Source organism: Schistocerca americana, chromosome 3 (genome assembly GCF_021461395.2).
Source record: "Schistocerca americana isolate TAMUIC-IGC-003095 chromosome 3, iqSchAmer2.1, whole genome shotgun sequence".
Taxonomy (NCBI): domain Eukaryota; kingdom Metazoa; phylum Arthropoda; class Insecta; order Orthoptera; family Acrididae; genus Schistocerca; species Schistocerca americana.
Window position 1 is genome coordinate 735,868,425 of NC_060121.1, and position 16,406 is coordinate 735,884,830.

General features: G+C 43.8%; 1 protein-coding gene across 3 annotated transcripts in view; it reads left to right on the forward strand.

Moving 5' to 3' along the window:
• LOC124607388 (UV-stimulated scaffold protein A-like) overlaps positions 1–16,406 on the forward strand; it is a 126,924-nt gene that overhangs the window by 10,302 nt on the left and 100,216 nt on the right. For 2 of the 3 annotated variants that reach the window (XM_047139705.1, XM_047139704.1), the window contains exon 3: positions 1,866–1,994. The exons of the other annotated variant lie outside the window; for it this stretch is intronic. In XM_047139705.1, the coding sequence (XP_046995661.1) occupies positions 1,866–1,994 (129 nt within the window). The remainder of the gene's footprint in view (positions 1–1,865; positions 1,995–16,406) is intronic. 3 annotated transcript variants of the gene reach the window in all.

Here is a 16,406-nt window from a genome sequence, read left to right on the forward strand (position 1 = left end):
TGTTCTCTAAATGGATGTTACTGGGTTGTAAAAATTTCACTGGACTGTGTGGAATAGTTCCAAAGTTATTAAGACCTGAAGTTGGGTATAAAGATAGATTGCCAGATGCGGGCTGCAATTTCCGGGTCACGCCACTTTCTTTCACAAATCATAATTCTGGAACTAATTGGCAGGGGAAACTAATACTTTGTACACGAGTGTTCCACATGTGGTAGAATTGGTGTATTGAATTTCAGTTAAATCTGAGACTATGAGCTGGAGCCCCTGGTTGAACTGACATGGAATGACCCATATAACACCATTGCTTTCAGCTTTTGACCTCTTCTTTTGCTCACCTGGTTGTATATCTTGTGTAAAGGTGATACCAGTATGCATTCAAGTGACCACTTCCCAATATGGATTTATTTAGCTGAAAACTCGGTGTCTAAAAGGGCATTGTATCGATGGATGGTTGGTAAAGCACATTGGATGCTACATAGACAGCTGGTCATTTTGGGACAGCACAACAGTGTGTGGAACATGGTGAATCATGTTACCAATGTGATAGCCACAATCTCATAGTAATTGTGTCACTTTAAAAGATATTCAATATCATGACTGACTGAGGAACATTACTCTGCAATTATGAATAAGTTGACGACAGTCAGCAGCTCTAAACCATCACTGGAAACATTTACAGTCTTTCTTGTTGGAAGAGCAAAAAAATGTACAGTAACTGGAGAAAGTAGGAGATGGGTGGGATAGGAGTTAATGAATTCAGACTATTTTTGCGTGATAGGGTGGTAACCTGCCAGTTTTGCCGAGCCATTGGGATGTTACTTTCATGGAACCAATGAAAGGCAAGAAAATGAATTTCTAGCGCTGAAACAGAAACCATTCTCTTCTTTGCTGTTGTCAAAAATATTTGACTGTTTTTCACCACGAATATGACATGAATTATGAGATCATGGTTTGGCTGGGACCTAATAGCACAGCTTATTGCTGTGAGTGAAATGCACCACAGTTAAATTTTAAATCATCATTGTCACAAATATTTGACTCCTTTTTTCCAAGATCATAATGGACTATGCCCTTATGGTTAAGTTGGAGCATTACACTTTTGTTGAGAGTTCGTGAAACCAATGCCAACATCATTAGTGCATGCAACACTTGAGTACACCACTGGCTCTGATCTAGACTTTTACCTCTTATTCACCCCACTATAGTATGAAGGTCAATCACAAGGATATTTAGCTAGGATGGGGGTGCTGTTAACTTGCGTTAATTAAGTGGCCCAGGAAACTTGTTAGCAATATGCAGGAGCCCACATTCTGGAATCATAAAGAGAATGTTGGGAGAGAGTGATTTCTTTCTCAGTTTCAGAGATCTGGAGGCAGTTTGTCCAAGGTATACATTGAACCTGGTCTGTTAGTTAATTAGTTAGTAGTTTCATGTTCCATGGGTCATTCGTATGATAAATTGTAATGATGTAAAAGGAGCCATTTTACATTCATATCACAAGTATAAATATGGCCAAATGCTGAAAAATACATAAGCTTTTTGTTTTATTATTATTATTATTATGATTTTGATCTGTTATGATTATTGTTATTATTATTATTATTGTTATTAAATATACAGATGTGAATTAGTAATTCCTACCTACCTACCTACAATTCTTGTATGGAATAAAAGATGTTGTCAAGGAAAAACTTTTTGAGTTTGTTTACAAATTTTGCTTTGTTGTCTGTCAGACATTTTATATTACTTGGTAAATTATCAAAAATTTTTACTGCGGTGTTGTGCAAATCTCTTTGTGCTAAAGACAACAACCTTGATGTGGGGTAACGAATGTCATTTTTTCTTCTGTTATTGCAATTATGTAGATCATTGTACCTTTTGAACTGCAGTGGATTATGTACAACAGACTTCATGAAGGAATTTTTTAAGTTAAGCTATGAAACAGTAATCAGAATGCCCAACTCCTTAAACAGTTGTCTACAAGGTGATCGTGGGTGAATGCCACATATTATTCTTACAGCATGTTTTTAAGCAACAAAGACTTCCTTTCTTAAAATGAGTTACCCCAGAACAATATTCCATATGACATTATCAAATGAACATATGCAAAACATGTCAACCTACCAATTTGTCTCTCCCCAAGATTCGCAATAATTCGCAGTGCAAATGTTGCTAAACTAAGTTGTTTTTGGAGTTCCAAAATATTCGTTTTCCAATTTAAATTCTTGTCACTATGGTCACCTAAGAATTTGAATTTCTACCCTTTTTATTATTTCCTCACAAAGTGTTAACAAATATCATTTGTTTAGTACCCCTACATGATCTGAAATAAGTAGGTTGTGTCTTTTTAAAATTGAGGGTGAGAAAATTATGAGAAAACCAATCAATAATACTTTTAAGAACCTTGTTTACCATTTCTTCTGTTGCTGTATGTATGCCTGGATTGATTACATCACTACCGTCATCTGCAAAAAGTGGTAATTTCGTCAATTGCTGTTTCATACTCGTGAAGCATTGTGTGTTGGCTCTAAAAACTAGGGGACTTGTCACTTGCTTCCCCAAGCGTGTCACTGAACTCTAAATACCTTACACAGCTGGAGGGTGCATTACAAGTCCCTTTGACATATAAGCCAAAGCAAGAACAAACACGATTTATGGGACATAGTACTTTGTAGAGCAACACGTAAGATACAGATTGTGGGTGGCACCGAACACATTGACTGGACAACGGTAATATGGGGTAGAGAACAGGCCGAGCACTTGTTTGCAATCGCGTAAATGAAACTGTTTACTTGACAAGTAACCAGAGCACAACAGGGGGCTGACCCAGGTGGCCTCTATAAGTGAGCCTGTACACTTTGTGGATGCACAGTCTCTGAAATCATGCACATCACCCCTTCTAGGGGGGTGGGAAATGATGACACAATGGCTTGACCCCTGTTCGAGAAACCTCAAACCTGGGTACTCAATTGATGGCTGAAAAAATGGAGATTTGTCAAGATTGCACTTGATGCCCACAGACTGCATAACAGAAAACAGCGATTGGAGATTGCTAAGGTAATTGTTGGTGGAAGAACCCAAAACAATGACGTGCAGCCGGACACAGAGACTGTCAGCCCTTCAACAAAAAAAACTGAAAAATTGTGGATGCGCTAGTGATGTGAAAAGGCAGGTGCTGATATTGCTATAGACTGAATGGTATATTGACATCAAGAAGGCACCTAGTGGCCTCGTCCAAGGGGAGCTGGAGGTATGCTTCTAACAAATAAATCTCGGGAAACGTATTGCGTGCCTGATAATTTTGCAAGCAACTCATCAGAGTGGAGCAAAAGATATGTATCTTACATGGACTGTGCATTAATCGCGATACTGAAGTCACCGTAGAGGCGAAGCTGACTCATTAGTCTCTCAGTGACCATTGGTGTATCCTGTTAGCTGGAAGAAATAGACTGGATGACATTGAGCGGTACCAGATGGCCCAATTCAGCCTTGACACAGTTGCGCAGTGTGACAGGTACCTGTCGTGCCCAAACAAAAAGGGCGGGTGGACTGTTTTGTGGTAATGAGGCCTGAAAACTGGTAGCACTACCAAGCCCAGGGGAAACAGAAATGAAAACTCAGAGTAGAGGGACTCCAATTGCTGATACAGAACATGATATGACAATAAATTAACCTCATCAACAGTGGAGAAACTGTAAGCGATAAACACATCTAAACCAAACACATCTGCAGTATGGGAGTGATCTACAACAATGGAGGTGAGAGGGCAGACAACGTATTTGTAAGAGACAGGAGTGGAAAATTGACCTAGAATTGGAATCTGTTGTTTATTGACCTAACCAACTTCCTTGATACCTGTGTGAGGGGAGGGAGCCCAGGTCCACATGTTTGTGTGTTTACTTAAGTCACTGCAACTCCTGTGACAACTTGCATTTTTAGCAGTCTATTAAAAACTACCAAGTCAGTAAACAATGTGTTTGGGGAGACAGCTGTTGTAGAGAGAATTTATGTCCATCGGTACCACTGTGTTCACTATGTTTGAAGAGGAGCAACACACTGATGCAATTTGGCCTTTCTTTTAACCCTTGTTGCAAACAGCCCAACACTTAGGGCATGCAGCATGCCTGTTGGATAAAGCAGTATGGGCGAGACAGAAAGGGGGGCGGTCAGGTCAAGCGTCTGCTGCTGTGATGCGGCCTGTTGTGCTGTGGCCGTAACCACTGCTGCCCCATGTGACACTGAGTAGAAGATTGTACTGCTGCAACGGTTTCCCCATCATCCTGAACACCTGCAGCGTGCCTAACAGGGGTTGACTGAGCAACTTCAGATACCTCCTCCCACACAGCAATCTGTGTGGCTGCGACCTACGACACTTCAAAGGACTGTGCTAAATTGAGCACATCCACAAGCATCAGATTCTCAGATGAAGTGCTTTTTCGTGGACTTCCGTATCCAGGGCCAGACAAATAATAACATCACCCACCATGTGATCAGCATAAGATTCATAATTGGTTCTAGAGACAAATTTATGATGACAGCTCAACCCATGTAACTCTGCAGTCTAGGCTTTGTATGATTGGTTTGGGCATTTCTGACAACAGTAAAATTCTACACGTGTAGCAATGACATGCTTTCTGTTGCAGTAATAAGTTGAGAGAAGCTTGCACATGTTATCAAATGATAAGCTGGCTGGGTCTTGTAAAGGCGGAAGTTGGCACAAAGATTGATAAATGTGCTGCAAAAGCCAGGAAAGAAAGGAAGCATTAATCAGGTTTGCATCAATCACACAAGAAACCTGGAAGTGCTGGTGTAACCATGTCTTGTAGGAGCCCCAATCTTCAGCTGTTTCATCATATGCCGGAAAGGGCGACAGTTGCACTGATGGGAGAGTAAGCTGATGTGAACACACAGAGGTCACCTGACTGCAATCAGTGGTGAGAGCCTGCTGCTGTTCTGCGAAAGCTTGCTGCCGGTCAGTGACATGTTGGAGTACTTCTTCCATCAAGATGTTTGTTGGGTGATTTCGCACTGACGCTAACAGGCAGAGAAAACATAACCCTCACTAGTTGCCAGGTTTGCTATAGCAGGAACAAACTCTATAGAGCAACAAATAAGACACCGGTTGTGCATAGTACTGAACACAATGGCTGGACAACAGTAATAGGGGGTACAGTATAGGCTGAGCACTTGTTTGTGATCGCTTAAATAATACTGTTTCCTTTGCGGCTCACCAGAGCGCACCAGGGGGCCGATTCAGTGGTCCTGTGAACTGTATGCATTTGCTATCTGTGAAATGGTGCACGCCATGAGTAGGAAATGTACATCAATTTCATATGAGCATTCTTGGACATTTGGGATCTGTGTAAAAAAAACTCTGTTCTGCAACATATTTATGCATTGTTTGTTCTTATAGCAGTGTGGGAAATATTAAATCAGTTGATGGTTATTTTCATACCATTATGGCGTATGGAATCTTATTTTGGGGAGATCAGCCCCTAGCTAGAAAAGTGCTATATGCGCAGACAAGAGACGTAAGTATCATGAGTGGAGTCCACTCTAGAGTCACTTATAGATATCTGTTTAAGGAACTTGAAATCCTCACATCCACTGCAGAATATACATTCTCCCTGATGAGTTTCATAAGGGAAAGAAGGCTGCTTTTTAATCCTAGTAGTGTTTATCATAGTCATGATACTGGAAGAAGAGTGTTTACTGGCTGCTTCCCTTTTCTCTTTATTGATGTTGACAAATAGTTTATTCTGCAAGAATATGCGATTTCACACATGCAGCCATTGCCTGGCTTGATAATATTGGTTGTGTCATGTTATGCATAAAGTATTAGTAGCAATGGACAGTTAGGAACAGCAAAAAATAGTAACCATTCATTACATAGGTAAAGAAAATTCCTTAAAGTTGTTTATATGTTGTGACACTATTTGAAAGTAAGTCGCGTGCCCAGTACTATTAAATCGCAGTGCATTTTAAGAACTATGCTTTGTCCTACTTTTGCGCTATGGGAGAAGCCACCAGCACTACATATAAATTTATAGGAAACGTGTTGGCCTTTGACTGAAAATATCGTGTTATGCTTTCAAATGGGTCATTAATTCATTAGCTTGTCATATAGATATGTTCAGAGATTATTTTACAAATTTATTTCATGGCAAGACTACCCAAATTGGAGCAGTACATGTTCTCATCAAAGAAACTATTTCAGTTAATACTCTGTTCATCAAAAACCATCAGTATAGCTTTCTCTCTTAAATAATATAAATAGAGCTTCTTTATTTATCAGGTGAAGTCCATAATACTATAAATTAAGTTGTTCTGGTGTAATGGTGCTAGTGTCCGCTAACCAACAATGCTTTAACAGCAGAGCTAGACAGATTCTTATCTTTTGATTCCGTATCACAGGAGGAAGTGAACGTAAAGGAAACCATAACAACTTGAAATTAACAGTTGATATATTATTTGAATGGATCAAATACACTTACTAGATACATACAGCTTCAACAAGATGATAATCCCATCATTTAATCAGATATTCTGATACAGAGATGTTCTCTCTCTCTCTCTCTCTCTCTCTCTCTCTCTCTCTCTCTCTCTCTAAGCACAGCAGCCATATCAGAATGAACAAAAGTTAACATAAAATAGAAGGTTTATAAGAATCTCTGCCCACATTACTTTCAACAATGTTCTGTCACTGTCACACGCCTTTGTTTAGCATAACACTTTACACTGTATTTCATTCAATATTTATTGAATTACCAGGGGATGGCACAGTTGCCATCTGAAAAGTTCGGCTAACAATTTCTGACATTGATTGAAACTGACTTTTCATAGTGTCAGACACTGGTAATTGTTTATAAGATCATACTATGACATTGTACTAGCAAGAGGGTGGTTTGAAAAGTTCTCGGAATCACCACAACAGGTCAGCGCTAGCGCAACGAGTTGTTCACGTGATATTCATTGGACTGGTGCCTGTTAAGACGTGCCACATCAGTGCTCTTGGAACAAAGCTGTGGTGGTGACATTGCTCTGTTGTTGTTCCCATGTAGTGATTTGTGAAGGTGGAAAAAAATTGATATTCGAGAAAAAAAATTGAGATTCAGGCAGTGATTAAGTACTTTGTAAAGAAAGGTATGAAAGCAAAGGACATTCATGCTGATTTCCGAAATACACTGGGGGACTCTGCTCCTTCATATTCAACTGTTGCCAAGTGGGCAAATGAATTTAAATTTGGTTGGGAGAGCTTAGATGATGATCCGCTAAGTGTTTGGTAAAGATGTTTCACTAATCCAGAAATCATTGCAAAAGTGCACAAAATGGTCATGGAGGATCGCCGATTGAAAGTGCGTGAAATTGCTCATGCTTGCCAGATGCCATCTGAAAGGTACATCACATTTTAACTGAAGAATTAGAAATGAAAAAAATTATCTGCAAGAAGGGTGCCATAACTCTCGACACATGTTAGGAGAAACGAACAAGATGTTTTGCACTTGTTTGTGACCACAGATGAAACTTGGGTGCACTACTATAACCCAGAGACAAAACAACAACCAGAGAAGTGCTGATTCTCCACCACCATAGAAAGCAAACACAATTCCTTCTGCGGGAAAGGTCATGGCATAAGTGTTCTGGGATGCAAAGGGGATTCTGTTTGTAGATTATCTCCCCACTGGGCAAACAATTACTGGAGAATACTATGCTAACCTCTTGAACAAATACCGAGCGAGGTGGCGCAGTGGTTAGCACACTGGACGCGCATTCGGGAGGACGACGGTTCAATCCCGTCTCCAGCCATCCTGATTTAGGTTTTCCGTGATTTCCCTAAATTGTTTCAGGCAAATGCTGGGATGGTTCCTTTCAAAGGGCACGGCCGATTTCCTTCCCCATCCTTCCCTAACCCGAGCTAGCGCTCCGTCTCTAATGACCTCGTTGTCGACGGGACGTTAAACAACACTAACCTAACCTAACCTTGAACAAATTGCAACAAAGGATACACGAAAATAGGCCGGATTTAGCAAGGAAGAAAGTCATCTTCCATCAAACAATGCGCGCCCGCACATGTGCCATTGCCATGGCACAAGTACACTAAGGTATGAATTGAATTGTTGACACAGATGGCTTATTCATGTGATATGGCTCCGCTAGACTTCCATCTCTTCCCAAAACTGAAAATTTTTTTTGATGGACGAAGATTCACTTCAAATGTAGAATTGATAGCCAGAGTTGACAACTATTTTGCAGGCCTGGAGGAAACTCATTTTTGAGATGGGATCAAGGCACTGGTACATTGTTGGACCAAGTGCATTAATCTATTAGGAGACTACATTGAAAAATAAAAAAAAAGTTTTAGTGATGTAAGTCCTTTTTTTCTATTACGTTTCAAGAACTTTTCAAACCACCCTCGTGGTTACATTATACAGAATAATAATTCACTAAGTTTGTAAATGAACAAGTATTATTATTATTTCTTTACTTTCTCAGACGTTAAGTCTGGTTAAAAATGGAAAGTGACGCGGACCTTGATCAAGCGTGACTTCCTTTTAACTGTACGGTATATATTATATTGCATTTAGGAACTTTCGAGTAATTGAACATGTATCAATAATTACGGATTTCTGTAGTTGTATATATAAGTTTGGATGTAGCTGTATTGCATTGATGTACTGGTGGATATTGTGTGGTATGACTCCTGTAGTTGATAGTATAATTGGTATAATGTCAACTTTATCCTGATGCCACATGTCCTTGACTTCCTCAGCCAGTTGGATGTATTTTTCAATTTTTTCTCTTGTTTTCTTTTGTATATTTGTTGTATTGGGTATGGATATTTCGATTAGTTGTGTTAATTTCTTCTTTTTATTGGTGAGTATGATGTCAGGTTTGTTATGTGGTGTTGTTTTATCTGTTATAATGGTTCTGTTCCAGTATAATTTGTATTCATCATTCTCCAGTACATTTTGTGGTGCATACTTGTATGTGGGAACGTGTTGTTTTATAAGTTTATGTTGTAAGGCAAGCTGTTGATGTATTATTTTTGCTACATTGTCATGTCTTCTGGGGTATTCTGTATTTGCTAGTATTGTACACCCGCTTGTGATGTGATCTATTGTTTCTATTTTTTTGTTCCCAAAGTCTGCATTTATCTGTTGTAGTATTGGGATCTTTAATAATATGCTTGCTGTAATATCTGGTGTTTATTGTTTGATCCTGTATTGCAACCATGAATCCTTCCGTCTCACTGTATATATTGCCTTTTCTTAGCCATGCGGTGGATGCATCTTGATCGATGTGTGGCTGTGTTAGATGATACGGGTGCTTGCCATGAAGTGTTTTCTTTTTCCAATTTACTTTCTCCGTATCTGTTGATGTTATGTGATCTAAAGGGTTGTAGAAGTGGTTATGAAATTGCAGTGGTGTAGCCAATGTATTTATATGAGTGATTGCTTTGTGTATTTTGCTAGTTTCTGCTCGTTCTAGAAAGAATTTTCTTAAATTGTCTACCTGTCCATATTGTAGGTTTTTTATGTCGATAAATCCCCTTCCTCCTTCCTTCTGCTTAATGTGAATCTTTCAGTTGCTGAATGTATGTGATATATTCTATATTTGTGGCATTGTGATCGTGTAAGTGTATTGAGTGCTTCTAGGTCTGTGTTACTCCATTTCACTACTCCAAATGAGTAGGTCAGTATTGGTATAGCATAAGTATTTATAGCTTTGGTCTTGTTTCTTGCTGTCAATTCTGTTTTCAGTATTTTTGTTACTCTTTGTCTATATTTTTGTTTTAGTTCTGCTTTAATATTTGTATTATCTATTCCTATTTTTGTCTGTATCCTAGATATTTATAGGCATCTGTTTTTTCCATCGCTTCTATGCAGTCGCTGTGGTTATCCAATATGTAATCTTCCTGTTTAGTGTGTTTTCCTTTGACTATGCTGTTTTTCTTACATTTGTCTGTTCCAAAAGCCATATTTATATCATTGCTTTGTTCCAAAAGCCATATTTATATCATTGCTTTATTATTATTATTATTATTATTATTCATCAATACTTGCAGTATGGTACACATTTGCTAGGGACGAAAGTTATTAAGCTTTCCCATTTGGCATGGCCAGAGGAAAAGACCTCCAGCAGTCAAAAACCTGGACGGAAGACTTCAGACTGCCAATATCTGTGTTTCGCTTGTTTTTAATTTCACGAGGTTGATATTACAGTACATGAATGGTCAGTTATTGATGTGCTCATTGCACCCTTTTGGTAAAATAATCATTCATATTTTGTACGACACACATCAATATTGGTGGTTACTTGACATACTACATCAGTACGTTACAATTGGAAACAAATGAAATCAGTCATATTCTTTACATAATACATAGAAAAACACAGACATGTATGGAGAATCTAGATTTGTACAACTACCCCTTCATGTTTTGAACATCACCAAACATCTAACACATTGAAATAGTTTGACAGTTTGTATTCATGGTTATGCTGCTACAATGCTTGCTATGTAAACAGCATGCTGCAATGCCTCCTCCTCCAGCACAGTGATCACATGCCCATCATGGTACGCGTAGTCGCAGTGGTGAGTTTAGCGGGCGAATTTACATATGGTGGAGGATTGACTGGTTGCGCTTGTACATGAAGGCTGGCAGTGCGGTAGTCAGCTGTGTCCTTCACTTCACCTGGATCAAGTACATGCAAAGAATGTTGGCAGTATCAGCATTCTACTAAAATGCAAATGTTTTATAGCTGTAAGAAACATGGCACATAATCACATTAGTACACTATGAGGACGTTCACTAATTGTGTCGTTTCAACTCAGTGTGTTGTCCATGGCTGTCTTTTGCTAATCTTGCCAGTTCATTCTGCTTTCATGTAATGTTGCCACACAATGTTCGTACATTTCACCAACTGGCCATAGATGGTTTAATTTACGGACGCCAAGCAAAAAAAATGTATTTGGTCCATCACGCATCCCACGGGCATATTTTGTATGCTTGCACCATGATTCACTGTGCAACAAAATGTCCAGAATCCATAATGTCAGTTCATTCGCTCACAGGAACAGTCTGACACAAGAGTCGCACCACATCAGCTAATTTCTGTCCTTTAATGCATCGCACTATGGGAAATAATCACAGTTTTCACATTAGACACAGGCTGAGACTCGGGATTCACAATTTCAACCAATGCATTTTAACATAGCATCACATTTATCTTCACATTTTCAGTTGAATTGTGCTTTTCTTTCAACCATGAACGTTATGGGGTGTTAGAAGTTTGGCTTCTTAGCCTGTTTGCTTGTACACTTCACTCCTGTTGACTTGGAATTACTTATGCATAGCCTGATTTCACAAAGACTGTGTGTGCAGTAGCCACCAGAAAGATCACGGGAGGCGCACATCAGCACGGCGCGTCACGGACGGTAGTTGCCGCAAGTAGAGTCCCGTCCACCAGAGGGCACGCGAGAATTCGGGCGCGACCTCTGCCGGCGTTACAACAACAACAACAACAACAACAACAACTACTACTACTACTACTACTACTACTCAGGCAGCATGGGCTGTGCCCAGTCAGTTAACATCGGGCATGCCTAGGACACAGTCCCGGTGTATGCTAAGTGAAGTGCTACGTAAACGAGAACAGTGTTACTACACAATTGGCGACGAGTAGGGTCGTTCTTTCGTGTGTTGCGTCGTTGTTCCGGTTTCGCAGCTTCTCCACGGCATGGGGGATTTAGTGCGGGTTTTGGTTGAGCAGCAGACGGAGCTCATGGCCACCATGAAAAAAGTGCTTCTGGCGTTGCTCTCCACGCAGTCTGCTCCAGCGTCGTTCCCTCCTCCCTTTCCCCTGTATGACGAGACGGCAGAGGATTGGGATGGATATGAACATCGCCTTCGGCAGCATTTCCAGGCGTTTCATGTTGCCGATGCGGAGGTATGTTATGCTCTCTTCTTGTCTTGGATATCTCCCTCACTGTATCAAGTTTTGCAGGAACCCTCGTCCTTGTCTTTTGACGCATTGTGTTCATTGCTGTCTTCATATTATCGCCGCCGCACGCATGTTGTGGCGGCTAGGGTCGAGTTCTATCAATGCAAGAAACAGCCCCATCAGTCTTACCGGGCGTGGGACGCTACCCTGCACGGTCTTAGTCGCAAGTGTCATTTTGTCACAGAGCAGTCGCGAGAGTCGTATGCCCACGTTATGGTACGCGACGTCATTGTTCGTTCAGCCCCTGATAGGGAGGTCCGGCAACAGGCCCTGCAGTTAGAAGACCCTTCTCTTGGGGAATTCCTGTCCATTGCTCAATTGTATGAAGTCTCTCACGCCGCAGGTCAACAGCTGGAAGCGTGATGCGACGTCGCGGCAGTTCAGGGCGGCGCGTCTGCGTCCACTGTGTCTGGGGTGGACGACATGTGAGCGGTACAATCCGACCGTTACGGCCGCTCCCGCACGGCGCGTAAACAGAATTCCGGCCGCCTGCCCCTGTTGCCGTCCTGTGCGTCGTGCTATATACATCATGATCGGTCAGAGTGCCCCCAGCGTTGGACCGTTTGTCGCAAATGTAATAAAAAAGGTCACATTGCTAAAGTTTGCCGCTCAGCCTCAAAAGAATCGAAGGAAGCAGGTACAGAGGACATGGACATTGGCATTCAGGAAGTTTCATCGGGCCAGGCTCCCAACGCATCGGCACGCAAACTCTTTATCGAGGTGTCGGTTCAGTCGCGCCGGTTACAACTGCAAGTAGATATGGGCGCGGCAGTTTCGTTGTTGAATGCACAAACTTATTCCGACCTTGGATTGCTCCCGTTGGCGCCAGTTTACCGGCGTCTACGCGGTTATGGTAAACAGTTCATTCCCCTACTGGGTCAATTCACTACCGACGTGACTTACAAATCAGTCACTCGGCCTATTACTTTTATTGTTGTCAGTGATGCGAGCTCCGCTAACCTTTTTGGCCTGGATGCCTTTCAAGCTTTTGGTTTTTCTATCGCTGACACCATACAGTTGGTCTCCGAAGATGTTCCCTATCAATCATTGGAATCTTTGATCTCAGACTTTCCAGCTATCTTTGAGGAGGGCCTCGGGCGTGTTTCAGATTTTGAAGCTCACTTAACGTTGAAGGCGTCGGCTCGCCTGTGTTTTCAACGCGCGAGGCAGATGCCCTTGGCTCTCCGCCCTCAGGTAAAGGAAGAGCTAGACCGGCTGACAGCCCTAGGGGACGTTCTTCTCATTTCTTCTAGTGAGTGGGCTTCGCCCCCCATTATTGTAAGGAAGCCCTCGGGAAAATTACGTCTTTGTGGCGATTTCAAGGCCACCATTAATTCCCAATTGGCGGTGGACACCAATCCTTTGCCTCGTGCTGATGAATTGTTCTCCGCCATGGCGGGAGGCCAATATTTTTCGAAAATCGATCTTTCGGAGGCTTATCATCAGATACCACTTGATGAGGACTCCAAACGGCTGGCGGTCGTCAACACCCCGTTTGGCCTTTACCAATACCAGCGGTTGGCCTTCGGAATATCCAGTGCCCCGGCGATATTCCAGCGTTATCTTGAGCACATCGCGTCGACAATCCCTCATTGTATTAATTACCTGGATGACATAATTGTCACAGGCCGCAGCACGAAGGAACATTTGCACAACCTTCGCACCCTATTTCTCAAATTCAGGTTTGTGGGCTTGTGTTGCAACCTGCATAAGTCAAACTTCTTCCAACCGTCCATTGAGTATGTGGGCTACACCATCTCTCGGCACGGCATCCAGCCACTAGGAAGTTTGGTCCAAGGTATCGTCGACCTTCCTTGGCCCGCTTCGCTGAAAGAGTTACAAGCTATTTTAGGCAAGATAGCCTATTACCAGCGGTTCATTTCCAGGGCTTCCACCGTAGCCCGCCCCCTGTACTGCCTTCTGCGCAAGGGTGTTCCTTTTGATTGGTCGCCTGCATGCGAGCGAGCGTTCACCTCGTTGAAAGGCCTCCTCATGTCAGCGCCTTGTTTGGCTACTTTTGACCCCCATAAGCCGTTGGTCTTGGCTACAGATGCTTCGCAGTATGGAGTGGGGGCGGTCCTGGCCCATCGCAACGCAGATGGTTCCGAGCAACCACTGGCATTTGCGTCCAAAACTCTTAGTCCTGCGCAGGCCCATTACTCCCAAGTGGAAAAAGAGGCTTTGGCCATTGTCTGTGCTGTTACCAAGTTTCACCCTTTCTTGTATGGCATGAAGTTTCAGTTAATCACTGACCATAAGCCGTTAATATCGTTATTTGGCCCCGCCTCTCAGATTCCGGATAGGGTGGCCCACAGACTACAGCGCTGGGCCTTGTTCTTCTCTAAGTACCATTATGACATTCATTTTCGCCCTACCGGACTGCATGCCAACCCGATGCTCTTTCCCGTCTTCTGGTGGGCCCGGATCCTACGTTCGATCGAGAGGAGATTATGTGTTTTCATTTGGATGTGGCGTCCCGCCAAGCGGTTCATGGCTTCCCGATCACAAGTTCTCGAGTCGCCAGGGAAACGGCAGCTGACCCGGTTCTCCGGCACGTAGTTCACCTCATTCAGCAGGGGTGGTCATCCCGCCCTCCAGGCCGGGCCTCGGACCCTCTTCGTAATTATTTTATTCTATGAGACCGCCTCTCGGTCTTGGAAGGAGTTCTCCTTCTGGCTACCGATGATACAGCTCCTCGCGTGGTTGTTCCTGCAAGTTTACGAAGGGAGGTCCTCACGTTATTACATGCGGGGCACTGGGGTGTTTCCTGTACTAAAACCTTGGCTTGCAGACATGTGTACTGGCCCGGTATTGACAGAGAAATTGAGCACTTGGTGGCCGTCTGTTCCCAGTGTGCGAGCCAACAGGTATCTTCCAGGGCAGCGTTCTCTTCATGGCCGCCGGCAACCCAAGCATGGGAACGTGTTCACATGAATTTTGTGGGCCCGTTTCTCAATCGCTTTTGGCTCATTGTCATTGATGCTTATTCCCGAGCCCCATATGTGGTTCGCTGCTCCTCAACCACTTCAGAAGTTGCAATCCAGGCACTAGCAAAAATCTTTTCTGTGGAAGGTCTGCCAATCACCCTGGTCTCGGACAATGGACCGCAGTTTATTTCGCAGACCTTCCAGGATTTTTGTAGGCGCTTCGGTATTCGGCACGTTTGCTCTCCCCCCTTCCATCCACAATCGAATGGGGAAGCCGAGCGCATGGTGCGCACATTTAAGACTCAGATGAAAAAGTATGTGCATGAATTTCCTGCGGAGGAAGCATTGACGTTTTTCCTGACGGCATACCGGACCACACCAATGGTAGAATGCAGCCCCGTAGAGCTCCTCCATGGGCGCCAACCTAGGACTCTGCACCTCCACCGGCCTGGCCCTCGCCAGTCTTCGCAAAACGGAGTACCTGGCTTTCCACTGGGTATGTCGGTCTGGGCTCGTGGGTTTGGTCGCAGTCCATGTTGGGTACCGGCGGTGGTCCTGCGCCGAAATGGCCGCCGGCTCTATACCTTGCAGGCGGGGGACCGGGTGGTACGTTGTCACCAAAATCAGCTACGTCCACGTTTGGGCACCCACCCTCCGACCTCTCGGACACCGGCTTCCCCATTGCCGGCACCCGTGTTGGTTTCTCAGGGGACGTTACTGCCTCTCCCCGCTGTGACTCTGCCGCACTGCGATGGTTCTCAGCCTTGGCAGCCTCCAGTAGCTCCAGCACCGGCATCGCCATCGTTTGAGATGCCCCAGCGAGAGCCGGCCCCCCTAGCAGGCCCGGTTTCTCAGGAGGCTGGTTCACCTGTGGTCGTCCCTTCCCTATCATCTCCGCCACTGGGTCTTGCCCCTCCCGAGGTGGAACAGGATCCGGAGTTCGACAGCTTGTCGCCCGTTCTGTCCCGGGCTCCGGTGGTGGGACGACGGGGGCCTCTTCATGTGGATCACTTCCAGCCGTATTCGAAGGTTCCGGCTCGAGGGTTGGCAGATCTCCTCGACTCCGGCCTTCCAGTGGATGTGGAGGTCATCACTCCTGCCTGACGCTCCACCTTCCGACGCAGTGGATCGCAGTGGCTTCACCCCCCCCCCCCCACCCCCCCCCCCCGAAGGAGGAGGAGTGCAGTAGCCACCAGAAAGATCGCGGGAGGCGCACATCGGCACGGCGCGTCACGGACGGTAGTTGCCGCAAGTAGAGTCCCGTCCACCAGAGGGCATGTGAGAATTCGGACGCGACCTCTGCCGGCGTAACAACAACAACAACAACAACAACTCAGGCAGCACGGGCCGTGCCCAGTCAGTTAACATCGGGCATGCGTAGGACACAGTCCTGGTCTATGCTAAGTGAAGTGCTACGTAAACGAGAACAGTGTTACTACAGTGTGTTTGTAGCATATGTTCCATTTAATGTAT